Source organism: Carcharodon carcharias, chromosome 34 (assembly GCF_017639515.1).
Source record: "Carcharodon carcharias isolate sCarCar2 chromosome 34, sCarCar2.pri, whole genome shotgun sequence".
Lineage (NCBI taxonomy): Eukaryota > Metazoa > Chordata > Chondrichthyes > Lamniformes > Lamnidae > Carcharodon > Carcharodon carcharias.
The window spans coordinates 22,435,732-22,462,791 of NC_054500.1; the positions used below are offsets into that span (position 1 = coordinate 22,435,732).

The 27,060-nt window shown below is 39.9% G+C and overlaps 1 protein-coding gene and 1 non-coding gene across 3 annotated transcripts in view; one reads left to right on the forward strand and one right to left on the reverse strand.

Moving 5' to 3' along the window:
- The window catches only part of LOC121272733 (alpha-actinin-1-like), a 108,325-nt gene extending 85,463 nt beyond the window's left edge, over positions 1-22,862 (forward strand). For both annotated transcript variants that reach the window (XM_041179512.1, XM_041179511.1), the window contains exons 18-21: positions 1,090-1,236; positions 14,909-14,989; positions 16,783-16,941; positions 20,287-22,862. In XM_041179512.1, coding sequence (XP_041035446.1) covers positions 1,090-1,236; positions 14,909-14,989; positions 16,783-16,941; positions 20,287-20,445 — 546 coding nt within the window. In that variant the 3' untranslated portion in view covers positions 20,446-22,862. The remainder of the gene's footprint in view (positions 1-1,089; positions 1,237-14,908; positions 14,990-16,782; positions 16,942-20,286) is intronic.
- trnan-guu lies at positions 9,993-10,066 on the reverse strand. The gene has a single exon. It is a non-coding gene; the product is annotated as a tRNA-Asn (tRNA).
- Positions 22,863-27,060: the final 4,198 nt, after the last annotated feature.

Sequence of the window (27,060 nt, forward strand, 5' to 3'; positions counted from 1 at the left end):
TCCCTCTTTGCAAATTCTTGAAACTGTGTGTTCTGGTTACCAACCCTATTACGAATTAAAATGGTGGCTTCTCATCTTGTCAAACTTTTGACACCTCTATTAAATCTTTCTTTAATCTTCCCTGCTCTAAGGAGAAAATTCCCAGTGTCTCTGCTTAACTGAAGCCCTTATCCATTCTAGTAATTCTCCTCTGTACCCTGTCCAAGATGTTGGCATCTACCCAAGTGTGTGCCCAGAATTGGGCAATATGGAGGTGTGAGGCCTAACCAGTGATTTGTAACAGTTTAGCTTTCTTGCTTTTGTAATTTCCTGTATTAGAGATGCAAATACTAGTAACATAACTAAATCTTTAGATGAGTCATTTGGGGAACTGCATATTGTACTCTTCCAGTTTGGCCTCACATTTTTATGCTTAATAGTTTGATATTGATAGGGCAGAATCACTGTACCAATGCTAAATGTGCCACTTTAAGAATAAGTATTTTGATAGATCATGAAATGGTCATTGGATAATTCTAAACGTTTGCTGAACTCGTACTCCAGCAAAGCATTGACTTTAATGCAGTTTGTAATATATTTAAATGGGCTGATTTGTTGCTTTGGAATTTCTATTAGACTATCCTGTCTATCTTTTTATTTAAAGATAGAAAGTTTACAAGCACAGGTTGATGAACAACTCTCATGCACACCATGCTGCATTTTCCAGGCAAGCATGGTGCAAATACAGTCAAGGCTGCCTCAAATCACGTTAAAAGCTCCAGAATTTGCTCTGCTTGGTGCAATATAACTGGAACTTCAGATTACAGCCTTGTTGCCTACACAAAATCTTGGTTTCAATGCAGCTGAGACCTATGCACTTTGGATTTGGAAAGGTGTTAATTAAGATGACAAATGTCTGGTTAACACGTGCTGCCCAGTTTTTAACAAGGCCAGCTTTTTAAAAATAAACCTGTTGCTCAAAGCCTATGCTGACATTAGCAGATTAGATTGTTTTGATCTTAATTTTTGCTCCTTTGTTTCCTGCTGTATGATGTATGCCAAATAAACTGTCTTAATACCACAACTTATTTTTTGCTTTTTATGTAAAAGCACATCCGAGTTGGCTGGGAACAGCTGCTGACCACGATTGCCAGAACTATTAATGAAGTAGAAAACCAAATCCTCACCCGTGATGCGAAAGGCATCAGCCAGGATCAGCTCAACGAGTTCCGATCATCATTTAATCACTTTGACAAGGTGCGTTTTGTAACTAGCAGCGTGCATGCCATTCATCAATTTAATTCTAATACCAGTTAGATGCAAAGTGATGAGTTGCTTTATAATATTAGAGGTCTCAGTGCAGTCTTGTGGCTAGTGTATGAGCAACTGGTATCCTGATGCCCTCATTATATAAACTGTTGGAATACCTCCAGTGTCGAGCACAGTGTGCTGAAGCTGTGGGTACTGTTTGCAGGCTTAATTGCTGATGTACGCAATGACTTGTGGAGCTTCGTTAATCTACCTTCAATGTTTCCATGTACTAAATCCAGATTACTGCACCGGGTTTAAGTATAACACATGAAATTAGCACACTTGAGTGCAGATCTGTTCTCATTACAGCATTCTCAAGTTTATGCTTTTGTTAAATGAAATTGCTTTTCACGTTAAATGGTGGAGGCAGTGGCACAGTGGTAATGTCATTGGGCTAGTAATTCAGAGACCAGGCTAATCCTCTGTGGGTATGGGTTTAAATCCCACTATGGCAACTAGTGGAATTTAAATTTAGCTAATAAAATCTGGAATTGAAAGTTAGTTTCATAGTCACCTTGGACTATCATCGATTTGTTTTCAAAACAAAAAAATCTTGTTTGCTAATGTCCTTTAGGGAGGGAAATCTGCCTTCCTACCTGGTCTGGCCTGTATGACTCCCGATCCACAGCAATGTAGTTGACTCTTAATTGCCCTCTGAAACACTAGCAAGCCACTCAGTTCAAAAGCAATTAAGGGTGGGCATCAAATGCTGGCCTTGTCAGTGACGCCCACATCCCATGAAAGAATGAAAGGCAGATGGTGTGAAAATTCACTGATTAGTGGCTGCGCTGGGTTTGGAATTATTGTGCTATAATGATCCTGCAGCCACCTTTAAGTTTATCCTCTAAAGACCAAGCTCAGCAATTGATTGATTTAACCTAATACATCTATCGAATCACAAAACAATGAGGGACCTTGTACTAATTAACTTGATGTTTGTGATCTGCCAAATAGCAGCTGTATTGATCATATGTTGTTGATGGGTGTATAGCTGTTCACAGAGCAGAGTTTTTCTTCGTGCCCAGTCTCCTTTCATGGAGAGAAAATGAGGATCATGGCCGCTCCCCTCCTTGCAGGAAAACAGTAATGTAATGGACTACTACTGAGCACAAAGAATTGATGCCCTGCTCCCTAATACGTGTACTGAAATCCCATTGGTGCTGTAACTTATTGGCTGTGGCAGTTGAAAGATTTTTTTTTGAAATACTAGTGTTTTTAGCTTTTTATGCAATATGGTCACTCTGCATGATTTTGGGATATGTAGCCAGCTGAACAGTTCAAAAAGCATTTGCAAACCTTCATCGTTCTGTGGTTTCTGAACCAGAAAAATATTCCCTTTTGACTGGAATTCAATTCTTAGAGACTTGTATGTCATCTCTAGTGAGTTGAAGCTGCAGTAAGAGAATTAGACTCCCTATTTACTGTGGATCTGATTTGCAACAAAGTTGTCCTTTGAGAAGTGATTGAGAGTAAGGCTACATCAGCCACTACAAGCATGTTGTGTTAGAATGCAAAGGGGGAACAAAAGGTTGGGGTGGAGGGAATTCTCTTGGGTGATCATAACATAAATTACTCAGAATAAAGACAACATTAAAATAAGGAATATGTCTTCTATAGCCACTTCAAATAGTGTGTGGCATGTTGTATTACCCAATGGTTACTTGGTTGTCTTTTTGCAATTTTCAGAATGTTTTCCAACATGCAGTATTGACCAAATTTTCCATGCAAGTTTCTTTCCTTTTAAACAGTGGCTTACATGTGAAATTGTCATTCTCCTGCTTTCTCCTGCCCCGTTCACACTTGCCACAATCTGCTTGATTTCTACCCAGAATGAAGTTTGATAATTGCATAATTAATCTTTGGTTGTAAATAGAATGCATGAATTGTAATATGCATTTGTATGGCTCTAGTTAATTTTTATTAATTTTTCATCTATTTAATTTTCACTATTGAATTCAAGTCTGAAATTGTGTGCAGTACTTCAAGGGTTAATCAGGAAGTTGGTACCTTTAATGTTACATAGGTTCCACTGAGTTTGTACTTTTGAGCAGAATTAACCCGAGAGCTACACCATACAAGTATTTTTGGCCTTAGGAGGAAGTACAGAGAGAGGAAGTACAGAGAAAGCGGGTATGTCCCTGCATTTCTAAGTATTGGAGTCTTGAAGAATCTCTTGTCTCCCCAGATATCTGTGCAGTCTGATTGTGGCTGACACCTATGGGGATTTCCTGCCTTGGGAGTACCATTCAACACAATTGCAAATTTTGGCTATTGAAAAGCTGCTAAACTATACGGTTGCATTAGCTTTAATTCCTGAAATTTAAAAAACACTGTTGGTTTTTATGAAGGTGGAAAAGTTTTAGGCTTGGCATATAATTGGCAGCCTGTTTTGGTGCTTTATAGCTGCTCCATATGTTGGTGAAATGACAGCCTGGGGCTACTAGCATTACTGTTAACCTGGAGGATTCCTGTGCTACAGCGGTGTCTCCACTACAGACTTTTACTTTGAGACACCTAAGAGAGCAGGAGGAGGCTGTTTAGTCCCTTGAGCCTGATCCACCATTCAATGAGGATCATGGCTGATTTGAGATATAAATCTATATACCTGCCTTAGACCAATATCCCTTAGTTTTGTTAACAAAGGGTATTATCCATCCCAAATTAAAATTGGCTATTAATCTAGTATCAATTGCCATTTGTAGAAGTGTTCCAAACTTCTATCACCTTTTGCTTGCAGAAGCGTTTCCTAATTTCACTCCTGAAAGGCCTGGTTCTAAGTTTTTGACTCTGCCCCAGCCCTGGATTTGCCAAAATATGTCTCTACACTCTGCTCCCCTTAATAGCTTGAAGCTTCAATCAAATTATCCCTTAACCTTCTAAATTCCAAGGAATACAGCTATAGTTTGTGTAATCTCTCCTTGTAATTTAATTCTTAGCAGTGTGCTGTCATTCTATGCTGTACTTCCTCCTAAGGCCAAAAATACTTGTATGGTATAGTGCCCACACCTGCTCTCAATGCTCGAGGTATGATCTAACCAGAGCTTTATAGTTGAAGCATAACTCCTACTCCCTTGTATTCTAGCCCTCTGTCTATAAAGGCTAGCGTATCCTTCAGAACATACAAGTGAAGCAAATTGTGCACTTCCCAGTTTCCATTCGAACATGCTGCTAGCCAGTCCATAGACAGTGCTCCTGAGGTGGACTTATGGTATCAGTGAGGAGTTTAATTTAAATTACATTCATTCCTTTATAATTGAACATGTAATCACTCTGGTTTTGTTCACTGTTAATTAAATTGGATATATACTGGGAATTGTTCTATTTGTGCATTAGTTCACTAAATACTTGCTGTAGTATGCTTAAGGGCTACGTTATAATTCTGCATTATATTAAGTTAGATAATCTAAGCGTATATGGTGGCTTAACGCATTTATTCAGCCAGGTGATGGGTTTTGTGTGGACTTAACTAGAGTGGATAGGGGAAATCTGCCAGGGTTCCTGCTCTATTTCTATTTTATCTAGCAACTCCTATTGTCTAGACATAAGATGAGAAGGATAAGATTGTTGTAGCTGAGATACTGCCACTTTCCCATAATAATGTATGCTCGGCTCCCTGATGCAACTCGTGACAAAAGGCCACTTTATTGCAGTATGGTTACTTTGATACCTCATAGTCAAATTAGGGGAGGCAATTTGGTAAACAAGTGTAAGACAAGACAGACAGACATGCTTTTCACTCTTCTCCTTCCCAATATGCACTGAGTATAAGAGTTTTGTAGATGCTGATTCCCCTCCAGTACCTCACTCAAATTACCATTCCTATGTGATTCTGTACCTTGAACATTAGCCATTAGGTTGTGGAAGCCATCACTACTAGCCCCATCTTGTCTTGATTGGATGTTTTCACTTTCCAATCAGTGTTACCGGGTGATTATCAGAAAGAAGGAAGTTGACTTTTTTGTCTCCATCTATCATTATTGGATTTAAAAAATCTTCCAAAGTTTTAATATCTACTGTTTTCCTTATTTCATATTTCAGAAACTAGTGTGAATAAAAAATGTCTTTAGAAGTTAAGCAACATTACTGAAGGCTTGCTACAATTGTACAGGGTTTGGATGAGGACACATTTGGAATGCTATATGCAGTTTTGGTCTGCACATTTCAGAGAATATACTTGCACTGGAGGTAGTTCAACAAAGGTTCACTAAATTGGTCCCTGGGATGAGGGAGTTACATAGAATCTAGGAGCAGGGGTAGACCATTCAGCCCTTCGAGCCTGCTGCGCCATTCAGTATGATCACGGCTGACCCCCTATCTCAACGCCACATTCCCACTTTCTCTCCATACCCCTTGATGCCCCTAATATCCAAAAATATTATCAATTTCTTTCTTGAATATACTCAGTGATCCAGCCTTCTGTGGTAGAGAATTCCACAGGTTGACCATCCTCTGAGTGAAGAAATCTTTCCTCATCTCAGTCCTAAATGGCTTGCCCCATATCCTGAGACTGTGGCCCCTGGTTCTAGACTCCCCAACCAGGGGAAACATCCTCCCTGCATCCAGTCTTGTCTAGCCCTATTAAAATGTTATGCGGATCAATCAGATTCCCTCTTATTCTTCTAAACTCTAGTGAATACAGGCCCAGTCTAACCAATCTCTCCTCGTATGACAGTCCTACCATCCCTGGTATCAGCCTTGTGAACCTTCGCTGCAATCCCTCTATGGCAAGTATATCCTTTCTTAGGTAGGAAGACCAAAACTGCACACAATACTCCAGGTGTGGTCTCACCAAGACCTTGTATAACTGCAGTAAGACATCCCTACTTCTGAATTCAAACCTTCTTGCAATGAAGGCCAACATACCATTTGCCTTCCTAATTGCTTGCTGCACCTGCCTGTTTATTTTCGTTCACTGGTGTACAAGGACCCCCAGACCCCTTGTATGTCCACACTTCCTAATATATCACCATTTAAATAATACTCTGCCTTTCTGTTTTTCACACTGAAGCGTTTAACTTCACATTTATCCACATGATACTGCATCTGCCATGCGTTTGCCCACACACCTGTCTGAATTGCCCTGAAGCCTCCTCGCATCCTCCTCTCAACCCACAACCCCGCCCAGTTTTGTGTTGCTGGCAAACTTGGAAATATTGCATTTGGTTTCCTCATCCAAGTCATTTATATCGTGAATAGCTGGGGCCCAAGCACTGATCCCTGCAGTACACCACTAGTCACTGCCTCTCATCCAGAAAAAGATCCATTTATTCCCACTCTCTGTTTCCGGTCTGTCAACCAATTCTCAATCCATGCCAGTATATTACTCCTAATTCCATGTGCTTGAATTTTGCCCACTAGACTGTTATGTGGATCCTTATCAAAAGCTGCCTTGAAATCCAAATACACCACATCTACTGGTTTTCCCTTATCTATTCTGCTAGTTACATCCTCAAAAATTCCAGTAGATTAGTTAAGCATGATTTCCTTTTCATTAACCTGTGCTGACTTTGTCTAATTCTGTTGATGCTTTCCAAGTGTTCTGTACCACATCTTTTATAATAGGTACTAGCATTTTCCCCACGACTGATGTTAGGATAACTGGTCTGTAATTCTGCTTTTTCTCTCCCTCTTTTTTCAAATAGCTGGCTTACATTTGCCACCCTCCAATCTGTAGGAACTGCTCCAGAGTTTATAGAATTTTGGAAGATGACCACCAATGCATCCAATATTTCCAGGGCCACTTCCTTTACTACTCTGGGATATAGATCACCAGGCCCTGGGGATTTTTCAGCCTTTAACCCCATTAATTTCTCTAGCACCATTTTTTTTTTTGTTACTAATGCTGAATATCTTCAAATCTCCCTCCCTCCATCCCTCCATCCCACCCACCCACCCACCCACAACATTTCTGGGAAATTTTGGTCCTCTTTTGTGAAGACTGAACCAAAATGTGTGTTCAATTCTTCTGCCATTTCTTTGTTCCCCATTATAATTTTCCCTGTTTCTGGCTTATATTTGTCTTTGCTAATTTTTTTTTTTCTCCACATATTTATAGAAGCTTTTACAGTCAATTTTTACGTTCCCTGCAAGTTTACTCTCATCTACTCCATTTTTCCCTTCTTGATCAAACTTTTTGTCCACTTTTGCTGAATTCTAAACTGCTTCCAATCCTCAGACTTGCTGCTTTTTCTGGCAATTTTATGCCTCCCCTTTGGACTTAATACTAACCCTAATTTCTTTTGTAATCCATGGTTGAGCCACCGTTTCCTGTTTCATTTTTGTGCCAGACAGGAATGAATAATGGTAATTCATGCATACATTCCTTAAATATCAGCCATTGCCTATCCACTGTCAACCCTTTTAGTAAGGTTTCCCAATCCATCATTACCAACCCGTGCCTCATACCCTCATTCCCTTTATTTAGTTTCAGGACCCTAGCTTCGGATTCAACTCCTTCACTCTCCATCCTGATGAACAATTCTGTCATTTTATGGCCACTGTTCCCCAAAAGACCCCGCACAACAAGATTGTTAATCCTTTTTCATTGCACAATACCCGGTCTAAGATAGCCTGCTCTCTAGTTGGTTGCTCAACATATTGGTCTATAAAACCATCATGTGTACACTCCAGGAAATCCTTCTCCACAGTATTATAGCTGGTTTGGTTTGTCCAGTCCATTTGTAGATTAAAGTCACCCATGATTACAGTTGTACCCTTATTGCATGCACCTCTAGTTTCCTGTTTAATGCTTCCCTTACATCTCCCTTACTGTTTGGGGGCCTATAGAAAGCCCCACCAATGTTTTCTGCAGCTTGGTGTTTCTTATCTCCACCCAAACAGATTCCAGTGCATGATTTTCTGAGCCAATGTCCTTCCTCACTATTGCATTGATTTCCTCCTTTACTAACAGTGCTACCCCACCTCCTTTCCCTATTTGCCTGCCGTTCCTAAATATTGGATGTTCAGTTCCCATCCTTGGTCACCCTGCAGCCATGTCTCCATAATTGCAACTATATCATAACCATTTATACCTATTTATGCTGTTAATTCATCTACCTTATTGCAAGTGCTCCATGCATTAAGATACAATGCCTTTAGACTTGTCTTTTTAACCTTAAGTCACCTTAGTTTTACTTTTGCACTATGACCCCATTTGTTTTTTGCCCTTTTTTCCACTTTTGATTTTCTGTCCTTCGTTTCTATCCTTGTTTGCGCTCCCGCCCCCCCCCCCCCCCCCCCCCCCCCCCCCCCCCCCCCCCACCACCACTCTCCCTGCTCAGGTTCCCATCACCCTGCCATTCCAATTTAAACCCTCCCTGACAACACTAGTAAAACCCCCCGCCCCCAAGGACATTGCATCCCATCCTGTTTGCACTGGTCCCACTTGCCCCAGCACCGGTCCCAATGTCTCAGGAATCTGAATCCCTCCCCTCTACACCATTTCTTCAGCTGCGTATTCATCCGATATATCCTGTTATCTCCACTCGTGCTAGCATGTGGCACTGGTAGTACTCCTGAGATTACTACCTTTTGAGGCCCTGCTTTTTAATTTACAGCCTAACTCCATATACTCAGCTTGTAGGACCTCATTCCTTTTGCCTATGTTGATGGTACCAATATGTAGCACAACCACTGGCTGTTTGCCCTCCTCTTCAGAATGCTCTGTAGCCTCTCTGAGACACCTTTGACCTTGGCACCAGGGAAGTAACATACCATCCAGGAGTCTCTTTTGCAGCCACAGAAATGTCTGTCTATTCTCCTTACTATTGAATCCCCTATCACTATAGCCCTGCTGCTCTTCCTCCCCGCTTGTGCAACAGAGCCACCTGTGGTGCCAACGACTTGGCTCCTGCTGCTTTCCCCTGAGATGTCATCTCCCCCAACAGTATCCAAAACGCTGTATCTGTTAGAGAGCAGGATTGCCACATGGGACTCCTGCACTACCTGCCTTCCTCTACTCTGCCTGGCAGCCCCCTTTCTGCCTGTTTAGTCTTTACCTGCGGTGTGACCACCTCACTCTACATGCTGTCCACGATAACCTCAGCATCGCGGATGCTCCGCCGTGAATCCACCTGTAGCTCCAGCTCTGAAATGCAGTTAACCAGTACTTCAACCAGTAGTCCATGACATCCCACAGAGTGCAGGAGGAGCATATCATGGGTGTGTGCTCTGCTGCCATGACTTCCCTTTAGTTTCTTTTGTAACTCGAGTACAAACACGCTTCCATCTGTTCCTATTCAGATGAAGTTACATTGTTTCATAGTTTGCCATTGTGAGATTTGAACTCTTGATATTGTGAGATTTGAACTCTTGATATTGTGAGATTTGAACTCTTGATATTGTGAGATTTGAACTCTTGATATTGTGAGATTTGAACTCTTGATACTCTTTTGAGTAAACCTGTTTCCATCTGTTTCAGATGAAGTTACATTGTTTCATAGTTTGCCATTGTGAGATTTGAACTCTTGATCTTGGGGTTACAAACCCAGTACCATAACCACTTGGCTATTTAGGCCAAGCGAACCCAGTACCATAGCCACTTGGCTATTTAGGCCAAGCTATAAGCCCATTTCCATCTGTTTCAGATGAAGTTACATTGTTTCATAGTTAGCCATTGTGAGATTTGAACTCTTGATCTTGGGGTTACAAACCCAGTACCATAACCACTTGGCTATTTAGGCCAAGCAAAACAGCAACAGCTTCGTCCTCGGGTGGTCTCGAACCACCAACCTTTCAGTTAACAGCCGAACGTGCTAACCGATTGCGCCACAGAGACCGTCAAGTAACTCTTTTGAGAACAAACATGTTTCCATTTGTTTCAGATGAAGTTACATTGTTTCATAGCTTGCCATTGTGAGATTTGAACTCTTGATCTTGGGGTTACAAACCCAGTACCATAAGCACTTGGCTATTTAGGTCAAGCTAATGACTTCCCTTTAGATGAAGCTCGCTAATTACTCCCTTTAAAGAATACTAACGATGCTAGGGGCCTTATTCCACTCTAAACAAACTCACTACTGTCCAAAGTCCTCACATTTTGTTTAAGCTAATGGATTGCAGCAGTTTAATTAGCAGAAAAAGTAGAAGTACTCACCTGACCCTACTTAACAATCAGCTGCCTCCCCAGTGTCGCGTCACTTTTTGAATCGTAATGTCACTGCAAACTCCACTGCCTGAAGGTCCTGAGGATATGCCTCTCCTCTCTGGCCTCGGTCTCCGTTTTTCACGCCCTCCCTTGCTGGCCTCTGCTCTCCGGTCTAAAATCACCATCTCCCAACCTAGGGTGTTGTCCTATGATGAGAGTCCGAGTAAATTGGGCTTAGCTTCTCTGGAGTTTAGAAGAATGAGAGGCAATCTCGTTGAAACCCTATAAAATTCTGAAGGGGTTTGACAGGGTAGAGATTGTTTCTGTTGGTGGGGGAATCTAAAACATGGTGGGCTCAGGATAAGAGGTCTGAGCTGAGAAGTTACTTCACTCAAAAGGTTGTAAATCTTTGGAATTCCAGAGAGTTGTGGATGCTCCAATGTTGAATACATTTAAGGCTGGGATAGACAGGTTTTTGATATCTCAAGGAATTAAGGGATATGAAGAGCAGCGTGAAAAAGATGCTTAAATGCAAGATCAGCCATGATATTTAATTGTGGAGCAGGCTCGATGGGCCGTGTGGTGTACTCCTATTTCTTGCTCTTTCAAGAGAGGGACATGTTTATGCAGAAGTGCCAGGAGGTACAGCTATTATAATGTCAGAGCTGAGCTGTTGTAGTTCAGTGACCACTTCAAGTAATATGTAATTTTGTGTATATCCTTGACTTATTTGTGCCTTGACGCCAGTGTACTGATCATCAGTTCACTGGGTCACTTGTTTGTCATGGGGTCAGAGGGATGGGGGAGGAACAGAGTTTTAATCTTCAGTGAATAGGGAGAATGAAATATTGATTGCAGGACAGATTATTGTGTGCCATACGTGGGAAGGAACTAAAAGATGTTTTGATGTGATGTATAACCTGATCATTGAGAAAAGAAAAAGCTTACATTTATACAGCATTTAATGACAAATGGGTGTTTCAAAAGTGCTTTACGGCCACTGAAGTACTTTCGAAGTGTAGTCGCTGTCATTAAGGGATTACATATGGCGTGCTGGGTCCTTGGGTTAATTTTTTTTTTCAGAATTATAATGCAACAGGTTAGCTGTAGAAGCACGTGATTCCCCAATGCTGCTGTTTTCTTTTCTCCCCTTTGGCCTCCCCCACCTCTGTAAAGCTACCATTTATTTAATTTAGTCATTTGAGAATATGGTTTTTGTTCTAGAGCATTGCTGTAATTATGATTGTGTTGTAAACTCCAAATGCCTGCTTGTGGATAATTTTGCACGGTTACTCTTGGGAATTGTTCACCCCCAGAGTGTTGCTCCATCATCGAATATAGTCAGGTCTGAGAGTGATAGATATTTGATCTCTCAGAACTTAGGGGTATGGGGAGCAGACAGGAAGTGGAGTTGAGGCAGAAGATTAGCCATGATTATATTAATGAAGCAGGCTTGAGACTGAATAGTCTACTCCTATTCCTAGTTATGTTAAGCTGCATAACGTGCATATGATGACAGATGTGGAAAAATATGCAGTATTCCTTGAGAATATAAAATGTATGCTTTTGCATTCTAGCACAACAAATGTCTTGTCGTGACCAGTCTATTAGATTAAACATTCCTTAGAGGGAAACAAAAGAATAATACTGTTAACTGATTTGTCTCTGATTAAGGATGGTTCACTCAGGATTTTGTGTACTTATAACAAGAAAACTTTATAGCAAATAATAGGTTGTAATGCAGCTGTGTTACATTTTATTCATTTAATGATAATCAGTGGCTATTTCTTTTTTTTATTCATTCTCGGGATATAGGTGTTACTGGCAAGGCAAGCATTTATTGCCCAGTCTTCATTGCCTCTAACGTGGTGGTCTTCCACTATTTTACTGCATATTGAGGTGCTGAATTTTACACTGTCCATGAACTTGAATCTACATATTGCTGTTGAATGCACAGTTCTACCTCCTCCCAAACTTGTATGCACAAGTCCGTTGATATTTTTGAATCCCAGTGACTGCGACCAGTGATAGAATGACTAGCTTATCTTAATGACTGCGTATTTACCCCATGTGAACAAAATTGAATGTTCAAAGCTAAAAATGTTTTTTTAAGCATAGACCCTAGAAATCGCAGTTAAGCTTACTTTCCAAAAGATGTAATTAAATCAGAACAGTATATGTTGATTTGCAACCCCCCCCCCCCCCAAATCTGCATAATTTTAGCAAAATATCTCCCACTCTTCTACTGGTGGTCTTTCAAGTGGTTCATTGGGATCCACCATGTCAATCTTGTCTTGGTTTAGTTTAAGAGCTAAACTTGGAGCAAAATGATGTGTGAAATGTGCAGAGCACTTATTTACAGCATTTTCAAATTACCTCAGACATGACATGTATAGGCCAGAACATGTTGAAAATGCTTGAGCAGTTGGGACAGAAGTGAGCAACCTGGGCGGTTCCTTCACTACTGAAGTTTGTGTTTGGCTCCTATCAGTCAGTATATTTACAGAATATAAATATTCTGTAGATCAGCCCACCTGATCGTCATAAAATTTAAAGTAAATTAAATCCATCAAAAATAGTAGGCTCAAGAGCAGTTTGTTTTCAGTGACTATCAGAAGTATCGATTTTCCCCTCTCCCTGTTGCAAATTGTCAGTGGTTGGGGTGGGGGGGTACAACCACAAACCCAAATTCCCTCTGGGAGATCTGTTGGCCTTAAATTATATGGATCCATTAAATGCAGTTTTAAAGCAGAATTGTTTTTGCCGTACCCAGTGTTCCAATAGTCTCACCAGAAGCCCTCCTGAGATGCTGCAGACTGAGTTATGCGTGCAAAACACAATTTGCAGTTCCAGAACTGGTGGGTTATGAGAATGCAAAGTGGAATGCAGAAAATATTGGTTTTCAGCTGCATATTCAATGTTGCATTGTAGCTGGAACTGTCTCATGGTGCTGAGAATAGTGCCTCGTATTATTAACAGGTATCTAGTAGGACTGCAGCCATTTCTGATCGGTGTCTTAAACTTGTAGCAGCTGTTTCTGAAGTGTGGCTTTTAACGTTTCGAATGGCCAAATTTTATTATCTTTTGATTTTCATCTTTTTTTGAGTATTCCTGATGAAATTTAGAAACGTCAAAACAGTTCCTTTTAAAAGTTTACAGCACAGGAGAAACCAACCCATTCTGTGTTGGCTCCCTTAGTGTTAATCCCTTTTGAGAAACACAATTTTCTTTGCTTGGCCTTAGGTTTTAATTGACCAAAAAAAAAACAAATTGTAATCTGATTTGATTTTTGGATATCTGCAGGAGGAATAGTATGTTAAACTTCTTACAAATAATGTAGAAAACCTCTTTAATATTAGCAAGAAATGTTTAATTGATTTAAAAAGTCCTGGAATAATAAGAATACTGGAAATTCTTAACATGTCAGGCAAAATCTGTGGCAGGAACAAGAGTTCAGATTTCAGGTTGATGACCTTTCATCAGAGCTAGACTTCATTTGCAGCGTTAATGTTTTTACACACATGGCATATTAATTCCATGATGTGATGAATTTTTAAAAATGTACTTCAGTGATTATAGACAATACTGAGCCTTTGAACTTGAGGGAGTTCTACTCTGCTTAATGTCCTTCAAAGAGAATGTCACTTAGTTTCAACTTCTCAGAGGACGATAAGTTGTGCAAATTGTAATATATAAAATGTTAAAATCAATCTCTTAGGTTTAATATATTTTACTTAGTAAAATTGGCCTTGTAGAACTGAGTAAAAATCTGGAGGACCAACTCTGAATTGTTTAATTAACCCTGGCTATCATGTTTGCTTATGTGATACTTGTACTAGCTTATACTTTAGTTGAACAGCAATGTGATAAACAATGACGACACAGATAAAGTTGCAGTGTTGGAATTGTACTTTACACCAACCTTAATGAACAGGACTTAATGTTCATTGAGAGAATATATGCTAACTTATTAAAATCCTAAGCATGTTTGAGGTACTGTCCTTTTACCTCTTAAGACCTGGGATTCTGCAAGGTCTGATTGGATGGCTCCTCCAGCTCCTGAGTTCTAAGGAAAATAGACTGAGCCCAGATGCACGATGGCATTTGTACCTGACTCGAGTGCATCGTGCTGGCTGCAGTTGCAATACATAGAAAATATTACACTCAGCAGCAAAGAAATCCTTTTCCTGAAATTTCAAAATGGTAAAGCTTCAGATGCAGAAGCTGCATTTACCAATTGTTCATAATGTAATTCTTTGGCACTGTTTTGCAGCTGAAAGATGTTTCAGGTTCATGGTTTCATTTGCATTTTCTTTTTTGTTTAAAAATGTTTTTCATTTGTCCTTTGTCTAACATGACATTTTTATTTTCCTTCTCCCTGTCTGCATGCTTTGTGCACGGTGCATGCTGTGCTGCATCACCAACTACACCAACGCCGTCCTCTTCCCCATGTTCCTACTCCTCACCAACCTCCACTGTGTGTACACATCATTTACCTGCATGCTCCGATCTCTGCACCATGACTTCGTGTAGGACCATACCGGGAAACTGGGACCAGAAGAGTTTAAAGCCTGCCTTATCAGCTTGGGCTACGATGTTGGAAATGACCAGCAGGTATTGATGATTTGAATGCAATAAAAGTCAGTAAACATCTAACTATGTTTTTTTTCTCCATTTCTCTCCTGGATTCTGTGTTCTGACCTATTCCCTTATTCCTTGTTGAATTACCCTAACCTTTTATTTTTTTCCTTTTTCTCTCCTCCCATCTTTGGGTTTGGTTCTGTACTTGTCTTGTCTGACCTGTAAAACCCTTGTTCATGGTACTGTGCCATCTTGTGTGCGTGTTTTTTTTCTCTTGCTTACTCCTGTTGGAGTAGAAGCGAACGGGGCTGATGGACGCTGATGATTTTCGAGCTCTCCTTATCTCTACGGGCTACAGTCTGGTACGGTTCCTCTTCCCTTCTCCACATCTTCACCCAGAAATACCAGGGGTTTGACCTGTAAGCGTTCATATTTTAGTAAATTTTTATTTCGTAGAAATAGATTTTCTTTCATTTTAAAAAAAAACAAAATTTATAAAGCTGCTATGTCTACTACTTAAGTAGATTTTCTGCAGTGTTGGCATGTACTGGGTATTAATTTGTAACTTTAAGTGACCAGAGAGAGTTTAATGCAGTGCAACAGAAAACCAATAGCATTTGTTAGGAAACGTGACATTTTTATTTAAAAACAAAAAGCCACTAGTTGCAAATTTTTTTTTTTTTTCAAGTGTCCTAATTTTGTTCCTATGACCTGATGTCTAACACGCTTGGGTTTTCTACTGATGCACTTAACCAGCCTACAATTTTCTACTCCGTTAAAATGATTCGAGGCTGGCGTGTGAACAGGCAGAAAACCCAGCCAGTTTCTTGTTTGAAAATTCCTGGTCTTTTTTAAAATACCTGAATAGTTCTGAGATTACATTGTTTCTTGAGGCATTAGAACCTCCTTTGACTTCAACAAACAAAAGCTCAAGTCCACCATATGAGGTGTTGGGGCAGTCCATTAGCTTCTATGCCAGATTTCTTTTTGCACCTACCCCAGCCTTGAAAGAACTGTTCTCTGGTTGCTTAATTACAATAGTCAGCATTTTTAGAAAAATCAAGGGATAGGATAAAGTGGGTAATCATGGGTGTATCCTTGAATTTGAATTTTGTCTCATTTAAATGTTTTATTGAGTGGAGAATAGAAAGATACTTTAATAATATGGGTTCTCTAATGACCTGAGAGCAGGCACGCTGATATTGAGGCTTGTGGACTAGAGATGTGCCAACATCAATCTCTAATCTCTGCCTAGTCAGCTGATCCCAGCCAGAACCTCTCTTGAAGTGGTATAATTGACTTCCCTTCTTCCAGACTAGTTGGGGGGAAAGGTGCCAGAATTCCTGCTTGCTATTGCTCTTGTTGGAAATTACTTGCAGGGTGTTAAGTGAGTACAGGTTGACTGAGATTGTCAATTAAAATAGTTTTCCTGACCCTTCAACTGAGGAGGATTTTGACGAAAATGAGAGAAATGGAAAATTCTTGTCACTTGATAGTTGGGCAATATATCCAGCACTGTTTGCTCTCCTTAACTCTTGGCATGACTTCTGGTCAAAATGAACTGCAAGCTTGGAACTCCCTACATCAAATGGTGAGGGGCATGCTGCTGGTTCCCTCATTGCAGTTTACATCTTGTCAGCCAGCCTCAGCTACAATGTTGACATGCTGTGGAATAACCTTTGACCTGTATCCTAGCTGCAGGTGTCCAAGTGTAAGGATGTGGCAATAGATTGGAAAAGATGATTGTAGACTAGTTTATTCTTGCCTCTTAAGACAGAGACTTGAGACAAGATTAGGAGTTCATATTTTTACTCTGTAATTCCCAGGGTGAAGCAGAGTTTGCACGTATAATGAGTGTTGTTGCACCCAACAACACTGATGAAGTGTCATTCCAAGCCTTTATTGACTTCATGTCACGAGAGACAACAGACACTGATACAGCTGAACAAGTCATGGCCTCCTTCAAGATTCTGGCAGGAGACAAGGTAAGAAATTACAGGAAGATATGAACACTGATCTAGAACATAATTCTCTTCATAAATCTGGTTTGGAGTTCTTGATCAACATTTGTATTCCTACTATTGAATGACTTCTTTCTGCAGCTTTGAATCGTAAAATATAATATCTGTGAAGTTTTCTAGACGATCTGAAAGTAACAATCAACAGCACAATATACCTAACATTTTTTTTTCCCCAAGTCCTTCACAGATTTTTGAAATAACACACTAGTCTTTTGTAAAGGCAGGTTCTACTGTCAGTCGCATGGTTTGAGCTAGTCTCCGTGTCAGTGAATCATTGCATTGGCGATTTATTAGCTGTTGCCTTAGAGACCAGATGCAATCTGTGAGTGGAGTAAAAGCCCTTGTGTTTGATTAAAGATATTTGTGGGGCATGTCGGAGCCTGTTGTCAGATGTCTTGTTCATCCCATTGGAATGCACTTGATTGGTTCACAGCAAAATGAGTAGCTGAACCATAAAGACCAGGCAGGCCTGTGTTCAGTTAGTTAATCTTGGCTCAGGTGGTGGTTATACAAAGGCTATATCAGGCCTTGGCAACCCAGAGTTAGGGATTGGAAAGTTGGCTGAGCTCCCGACTCACCCTGCAATTGTTAACCAGAAATCCACATTTTATGGATTTGCCTTGATGCTTTGGTAGTTGATGCCCATCAGTGTTTGGCATGTATTGCTGAACAGAGACAAGTTGAAGATTTTAGACTTGCACTCATCGGGACTTGCACTCATCGGGACAAGACAAAAAGCTTCAACATGTCCTTTTTTTCAGCAATACTCAAGACCTGTACTATCAAACTACTATTTGAATATTTGATATGGAAGTTTGTATATAAATAATGGCTGAGATACAACACAAGTGCAATAATTTAATTGAAATAATAAGCTCCCCTAAAAGACATGAGGACATGAACTGGTAAGAAAAAGCTGTTAGAAAAAATCTATTGTGGCATACTTTAACTCAAAATAATCTTGAATTCATAATTTAATGCAAATGGCTGCTTCTGGGCTGGATGAATGGTGTTTGATATTCAGATAGTAGTAGTATTTTTACGAAATTATTTTAAGCTCACGTGTATGAAGCCTAGCAATAGAAGTAATTCACCCTGCACCCTGACATGGCCACCAGTCTGCTAGCTTCCATTCTTTCTGACAGAATCACTGAGTGGAGTGCTGGTGTTAGGGTTTGACTTGTCTAAACATCACAAGCACCTCAACACTTTATACTGATCAAAGCTTGTTGGAGGATGGGGGAGGAAGAGACTGAGGCGAGTGCAGCTGCAAAAAGATTTTTTATAGGAATCTTGAAACTAAAATGTAACTTAAAAATGTACTCTCTTCCCAGCCAAATAAAACTGCTTGCTGCATTGCATAGCATAATTAGTTCCATTCTCTCAATACTCTCAGCTTTAAAAGTTATCTCTACTGAACTTCCTTTTCACTAATTTCTCTACAGACCCTCGAGTTCCCCTTTTCCAGATTGTGGAGCCGAGTTCCTCCTAACTGGCAAAAATTCCTGAAAATAATCTGGGACTAACAACACCCACCACCACCACCACCAATTGCAATTCTGTTTGGTGTCATTTTGAAACCAAGTTTAATTCCTCTTCAATGGCTAGTGTAGTTATTATGGTACTAGGTCAGAAAGTCTGAGTTCAAAACCAACCATGATAAAATCAAATTCAGTAAATCTGGTAATTCGTGGCCTGACACCAGGAATAAGTGGTAATGAAAGTTCTATTATAGAAACCCAAACTAGTTCAGCGATGTCCTTTAGGAAAGGGAACCTGCTGCCCTTATCCAGTCCAGCTTACATGTGACTTAAGGCCCACCCTGTGGTCAACTCTTATACGCTGAAGTAACCTGGCAAGTCCCTCATTTGTAATCACCAGGGATGGGCAGTAAATGCAGCTTTGCCAGTATCATCTATATCCTGACTTTTTTTAAATGCTTAAGATAAAACTGAATTCTTAGTTTAATTTCTGCAGCAAAAGCGATCAAGCTTCAGTACAGGTATTTTGGAAGGGAAAAAGGAGATGCCAGATCCTGTTTTCTGAAGATTCATGAAACATTTTATGGAAGTAAATGAATTTTGAAGAGTTTTAAAAGGGGTGCAGTAATTGAGAAATTTTTTTTGAAGTTCAAGTTGAGAAGCTTGTTTTTTTTATATATATATAAATAAAAATTTAGGCCTCAACTGGAGTATTGTTCAGTTTTAGGCACTACGCTTTTTAGCAAGGCTGTCAAGGCCTAGGAGAGTCCACAGAAGAAATTTGATAGAATGATACCAGGGTTGAGGTATTTCAATTATGTGGAGAGGAGACTGGCGAAGCTGGGATTATTCTCCTTGGAACAGAATGTTAAGAGGAGATTTGTTGAAAGTGTTCAATATCATGAACAACTTTGATAGAGTAAATAAGGAGAAAGCTTTCAGTGGCTGAAGTGTTGGTAACCAGATGGAGACACAATTAAGGTAATTGGCAAAGACACCAGAAGTGACAATACGAAAGATTTCAAGCGAGTTGTTACCACCTGTAGTACACTACCTGAGGCTGTTGGAAGCAGATTCAGTATTAACTTTTAAATGGGAGTTGGGTAAATACCTGAAAGGAAAAATGTGCAGGACTGTTGGGGAATGGGGCTAATGGACAGTTTGACTAAAGAGCTGACATTGGCTGAATGGCTGCCTTCTGTATCACTCTGTAATGGTCTCCCAAAATTATTTGCAAGTGGTGATCAGTTCAAAAACTGAGAATCTTGGTTGGGAAACCTATTAAATGAGGTTTCATTACTCTTATTTCTTAAACCCAAAGATTTTCCGTTCAATTCTCCCACCCAATAACTTCAGTAAGCTATCTCCCTAGTTAATGTCATAGTATTTAACTATTATGTTACCTTGCTAAGCAACATAGTTAGGGTACTGGATTGGTGATCTAGAGGCAAGAGTTCAAATTTCACCATGCCAAGTTGTAAATGTTGAATTTAATAAATCTGGCCATTTGTGGGCTGGCACTAGGAATGAAAATAGCTGTAATCAAAACCCATCAAGTTTATGTCCTGCTTATGTCTCCAATCCCAGACAACATGGATGACTCTTTACTGTTTCCTGATAAAGTCTAGCAAGCCACTCCATTGTAAAATTAAAATGTTTAGAAGGCGGGTCACAAACCAGGGATGGGCAATAATGTGGCTTTGATCACACTTGGAACAAATTTAAACAAAAGTGTCCTGACAGCAGTATAGCTTGAATCTTTTTTTTTTTCCTTGGTTGGGGTTTCAAAATCTAATGAGCATTTTGTGACTTTTTGTTCTCTTTTCAGAGTTACATCACAGCAGAGGAGCTGCGCCGTGAGCTTCCCCCTGATCAAGCTGAATACTGTATTGCCCGGATGGCTCCATATAGAGGACCTGACGCAGTGCCTGGTGCTCTGGATTACATGTCCTTCTCCACAGCTTTGTATGGTGAAAGTGACCTGTAATCTGATCATCTTTCTACAGCCAGCCCACTTTTATTCCCCCCCCGCCCTTTCTCGCACACGCGCTCTCCCCACCACCGCCTAAAATCAGTGCTATATACAGCATATTGGAGTTAGCACATACATCTGAGGAACCTTTACCGTACATTCCATTGTGTTCTTATATTATGACTTTCAGTCTTAAATCTATGCAAATATTTCCATTTTCCATTTCTATATTGGGTGGTAATTCTGCAAATATTTTTTTTCTCTGCGAACTGTTACAAACATTTGGGGCATATCAACTGTTGTTCATAAGTGCCACAGGAACGTGAGAATCAGTCTGGGAATTTGGAGGTTTTGATTTTAAATTCTAAAAATTCCATAGGAAACTGGGTCCTTTGTATTTTTCCAAGTGTACTCGATACTGTAAAACTAAATATTTTTGTACTATAAATATTTAGTATTCCTGCTGTTTTCACTTTCCCCCACAAATCTAGAAGTGTGATAAAGACGAGCTGCTTTGATGAATGAATTGTTTTTTTGCAGCTACTACTATATATATAAAAAAAAAATTTGCACCGGATGGACCATGTATGAATAGCACAAAAATGTATTTTATCATTACGATACTTAGCTTTACAGTGCGGCATATACTTGATTCCCCCAACTAGTAGTTTCTTTAAAGGGGGTTGGGTTACCTGGCAATGTTTTTACTGAAAATCATGGCTGATCTAGTTTGCATTTTTTTTTCTTAATTCAGTGTACCAGCATGGCCCATACTATCCTCACTGTGTACAAAATGAGTTAAGCCATTGGAAAACACATGCTCAAATGGCTCAGAAGACACTCACTGAAGAGGCAGCCCTTACTCTTTTTTTTTAAAAAAAAAATGGCTGGTGGTGGGTTTAAAGGCAGGTAATGTAGTTGAGAGGCTTGGATGGCATTCTAAATGAACCATGAGGGTAAAGTGGTTTCGGAGAGTCATCAGAACTCCAATGATGAGTTACTGCTGCAATATAGTTGCCAGTTATTTATTATATATAAGCTTATTAAACTTTGATTTCATTTGCTGTTAAGTGGCTTGAGTACAGATGAGGCATAACCAAAATCTGAGGTGGGACCAGAGGCACTGGTACTACAGTAATTATTTTTCCAGGAGGGAATGAAGAGAGTAAACCATCCATGGTATTATATAATAGGGTTTCTCCTTTTTAACCTGTAGCACCAGTGAAACCATTTGTCAGAATAGTGCAGTCACTCCCCACTGGGAAATCCAAATCACTACCATAAATTGTTGGAAGAGGCTAAACCATGAAAAAGCAAGGGTGATGGGTGTAGAATTGCCCAAATCCAGACTGAATCCAATAAGTCTTTTTTCCCCAGATCCATAAAATACATTGGATTGTCTACAGTGAGCAAGAGTCGTGCGCACCTCAGGGTAGGGAGTGAATTTGGAATCAGAAATGGGGCATACTCTGCCTACCAGAGTCAAATCATTGAGTCGGCTGTTAATTAAGGAATCAGAGGGGTTTAAATGAAATTGTGCTGTTCCAAATGTGCATTCTAAAATGTTAATCATGTGGTTCTAAAGCAAAACCAGGAAGTATTTGAAGCTTAACGGGGGAGTATGGTGACTATCGGTTCCACTTAAGTTTCTGTACATTGGGCACCTGACAAAGTTTAAACTTTGTCATCAGGAGAAATTTACCACCTGTTTTCCAGCCCCCCCCAAAAACACATTTTGATAGTTCAGTTGAGCTCAAAATAGCACATTTATTTGAGGTAGAGAAAAGATATTTATCTCTTCATATTTAATCTTTTTTTTCTTGTACATACTGCAGTGACCATTAATTTGAATGAAAAGACTGCCTTTTTTAAAAAAAAAAACAAAGCTGGGCATTTTCTGTGAAGGTACTGTTTTTGCAGGAACAAGTCCCTGGTTGAAAAAAAAACGGGTGCTGTTGTGGGTTTTGTTTTAATTCTTTTCGATTCTCCTTGCTCCTGGGAACTACTCCACATTGAATTATTGCTGTGAGACACAGGCTGGCCTTGAGTTAGAGTAATAGCTGCAGTATTTTTTTTTTGGTGGTGATGGAGGGCTTTTTCTATTTACATTAACATGGGGACTTATTATACAGTATATAAAGATATATCATCTGAAACACTTTCATGGACTGTAATTACTGCTTGATTTTAAGAGGAAATAAATTGAACATTCTGAAGAACATTCCAGTGGACAAATGAGATTTTGTGGAATATTAGTGAAGAGGCTTCTCTGAACATATTCTCTCTCCCCTGCTGTTATAGCCTATATTACCATATTTCTGAGGTGCGATAAGTGAGGGCTGCCTTTCTACATTTGATTTAAGGGTGTTTTCACTTGGTCTCTGCTACCTTAGCCCTGTTTGATGAAATAAATCATCAATATTTTTGAGAAAGAAAAGGTGCTGGACTCTTATTTCAAAACTGTTAGTCTTTGACTGGCTTCCTTTGTGTGTACGTGCACCATACTCCATTTCACACTTTACAAAACCTGCTCCTGGACCATTCAACTATTCACTGTGGCTCAGTTGAACTTTGATTTGTTCACTCAAATTCTGGAGCCAACACAGCCCATTGATTTTTTTTTTTTGTATTTATTGTACATTGCAGCTTGTCATTCAGGTCTGCTCATAAAGCAGTATTTTCACTGAAATAACTAATGCAGAATTTTGGCTCTGTGGTAGAAAATTGAGCTTATGCATGGTAAGTGCTACCATCACTTGCATATTATGTGAGGAATGTTCCAGCATACCAAGTTACTAGTTGTAAACAGTAACAAGTTCTTGTATTTTAAAAGGTAACGTTTATAGTGAAGAATCCTTATCTGTTGCTGCTCTCAATCTGCAGCATCTTTTATATCTGGTACACCCATATAGTTCTGAGATTGAGCATACAACTCTCCCTGGCATCCAAATTCAGTAGCCACACACCCTACGCATAAGGAATATTGATACAGGAGTTTGGCCCTTTGAACCTGCTCTACCATTCAATAAGATCAACTGAGATGTTTTTTATTTGAAAAGTAAAATAAACCTTGGCATATATGTATATGAGCTTATGAATTTTTTTTACATGGGTTATTGTAAAGGCTGGCTAGGTAAACTTGAATTTTATGAAACAAAGCAAACCAATGCACAATTGCATAATTTTTAGTTCTAGCGAATTAGTTTTCATGTACTAAAGAATGTTCTTACAGTTAACTGGTTCCTGCCAAATTCTCAATTGCCTAGATTGTGCACACCAATTAATATTGATATTTTGCTTTACTGAGGTTCCTACTGATTATTGCCTTTTTCTCCTTTCATGTCATGAAGAGTCCAGTGACATTGGTTTATTTCCAAATGCAAAAATGAGGAACCCATTAATGGTGCAAAGCAATCCCCAGAGGCTGGTACCCGGGTTACAGAGCACACCTGCATGGACTATTAAAATGCATTAAATGAATAAATGTGAATGCATCCAGTTATATTTGCACCACCATCCCATCAATAAGACTGTAATCCAAACAGTTTCCCAGCTGAATGTTTTTGTCTCTCTGATGCTTGCAGGGTCTTAATTTCTAGCGAATGACCAAACTAGCTATAATCGCAATGCTGCTTCTGTGAAATGATGTCACAGCAGTGCTAGGGTCAGCAAGTGAGAAGGGGACATTGTGGTTAGTCCATCTTCCAACCATGTGATTCTATCATCCTCTGTGCAATTAGTTCTGTACTTTGCTTTATACTGGCAGATGGGAAACCTTTTTTTATGATGCATTTGCAATCATCTTCAACCAGGAGTTCCAAGTGAATGATTCATCATGTTCTTCTCTAGAGATCTCCCCTACCAAAGTCAAATAGATTTACTCAATTTGATATCACAGCCTGTGGTCATGCCCAGAACTAAAGTTGGTTGTGAACATAAAATTAGGAACAGGAGTAGGCTATTGTAGGCTTGAGCTTGCTTGCCATTCAATAAGATCATGGCTGATGTGAATATGATATCACTGCCACTTTTCTGCATACCCTTTGACTCTCTTGTTAGTCAAGAATCTATCTGTCTTAAAAATATTCAATGGCCTTGCCTCTACTCTCTAGGGAAGAGTGTTCAAAGACTCATAATCCTCTTGAGAGAATTTCTCCTCATCTCAGTCTTAAATGGGAGACTGCTTATTTTTAAACTTTCCCCTAGTTCTGGTGTCTCCCACAAGGAGAAACATCCTTTCAGCATCTATCCTGTCAAGTTCCCTCAGGATCTTTGTTTCAGTAAGATCACCCCTCATTCTTCTAAACTCCAATGAATACAGGCCCAACCTGCTCTGCTCTTCTTCGTATGATAACCCCTTCATCCCAGGAATCAGTCGAAAAAGCCTTCTCTGAACTGCTTCTAAAGAAATCGTGTCCTTTTTTTAAATAAGACGACCAAAACAATGCACGGTACTCTAGATGTGGCCTCATCAGAGCCCTGTGCAACTGTAGCTAAACATCCCTACCATTCCCCTTGCAGTAAATGACAACATTCCATTTGTCTTCCTAATCACTTCCTGTACCATACTAACTTTTTGTGATTCATGTACCAGGATGCCCAGAACCCTCTATACTGGAGAGTTTTGCAACCTCTCCCCATTTAGGTAGTTGCTTTTCTATTCCTGCCAAAGTGGACAAGTTCACATTTTCACACATTAAACTCCTTTCTACCAAATCTTTGCTTGCCCACTCTGTCTGTATCCCTTTGCAGACTCCTTGTGTTGTCTTAAACTTACTTTCCTGCCTATCTTTTTGTCATCAGCAAACTTAGTAACCATACATTTGGTCCCTTCATCCAAATCATTGGTATAGATTGTAAATAGTTTAGGCCCCAGCACAGATCCCTTGTGGCACTCTGCTTGTTACATCCTGAAACCTGCGAATGACCCATTTATGTCTACTACTTCCGGTTAGCTAACCAATCCTCTATCCATGCTAATTTGTTACCCCCTTCACCATGAGCTCTTACCTTTTATGGCATCTTATCAAATGCCTTCTGGAATCTAAATGGCATTTACAGGTTCCCCTTTATACACATTGCTTGTTACTTCCTCAAAGAGCTCCAATAAATTTGTCAGAACACATTTGCCTTTTCATAAACCCATGTTGACTTTGCCTGATTGTATTGAGATTTTCTAAGTACTCAGCTATAACCTTAATTGATTCCAACATTTTCCCTGTGACAGATGTTAAAATAATTGGCTCATAGTTTCCTGCTTTTTGTATCCCTCCTTTCTTGAGTAGAGTTAGATTTGCTATTTTCCAATCTGATGGGACTTTGCAGAATGTAGGGAATTTTGGAAAATTGAAACCAATGCATCCACTACCTCAGCAGTTACTGCTTTTAAGATCCTAGGATGAAGTCCATCAGGACCTGAGGATGTCAACTTTTAGTTCTAATAATTTTCTCGTACCCGTTCCCTGGTGATTGTAATTGTTTTCAGTTCCTCCCTCACTTTCACGTCTTGATTCATAATTATTTCTGGAATGTTATTTGTATCCTGTTCAATGAAGACAGATGCAAAATATCTGTTCCATTCACCTGCCATTTCCTTATTTTCCATTAATTCCTGTGAGACTTTCACTGGAGGACCAGTGCTCACCTTAGTTACTCTTTTCCTTTTTAAACACCTGTGGAAACTCTTACTATCTGTTTTTATCTTTCTAGCTAGCTTTCTCTTGTACTCTAATTTCTACCTTTTTACTCTTTGCTGTTTTTTTATATTCCGACCAATTATCTGACAACCTAACCTTTGTGGAATTGTCTGCTTTTTCTTTCAATTTGATGCTATCTTTAACTTTATTAGCCAGAGAAGGTGTGTCCTTTAGATTCTTTCCTTGACATTGGAGGCCAAATATCTTAGCTCTAGGCCAAAGTCCTCATGCAGCAAGACTTGGACAACCTTTGGACTTGGGCTGAAAATAGCAAGTAATGTTCGTGCATCATGTGCCAGGTAAATAGCAGTCTCTAAAGAGAGATTAGCCACCTCCCCTTGACTTAATGGTGGGGGTTGCAGCAATGGTAATATTAACACCCTGAGGCTCATCATTGACTTAAATTGAACCAGAGACACACATACTATGGTTACAAGAGCAGCTCAGAGGATGCAAGTTCTGCAGTTAGCAACTTGCTTCAGAATCATAGAATGATACAGTACAGGCAAAAAGGGCTGAATGAACTCATTCTCTGCTGATTTTTGAAAGTGCTATTCAATTTCTGTGTAGCCCTGAAAGCCCCTCCACCATCTACAAGGTATAAGTTGGGAGTGTGATGGAATACTCTCCACTTACTTTGATGAATGTAACTCCAACAATATTCAGAAGCCTGACATCGAGGTTTAGCACCGAATTTGCCACCTCAAGCATTCACTTCCTCTGCTGCCAGCGCAGATTGTGGCTGCAATTTGTACCATCCACAAGATGCATGACAGCATCTCGCCAAGCCGCCTTTGACAGCACCTTCCAAACTTGTGGCCTCTACTACCTAGAAGGGCAAGGGCTGCAGGTGCATGGGAATACCACCACCTGTGAGATTACTCCCACCATCTCTCATCTTGACTTGGAACTATATTGCAGCTCTTCCATTATT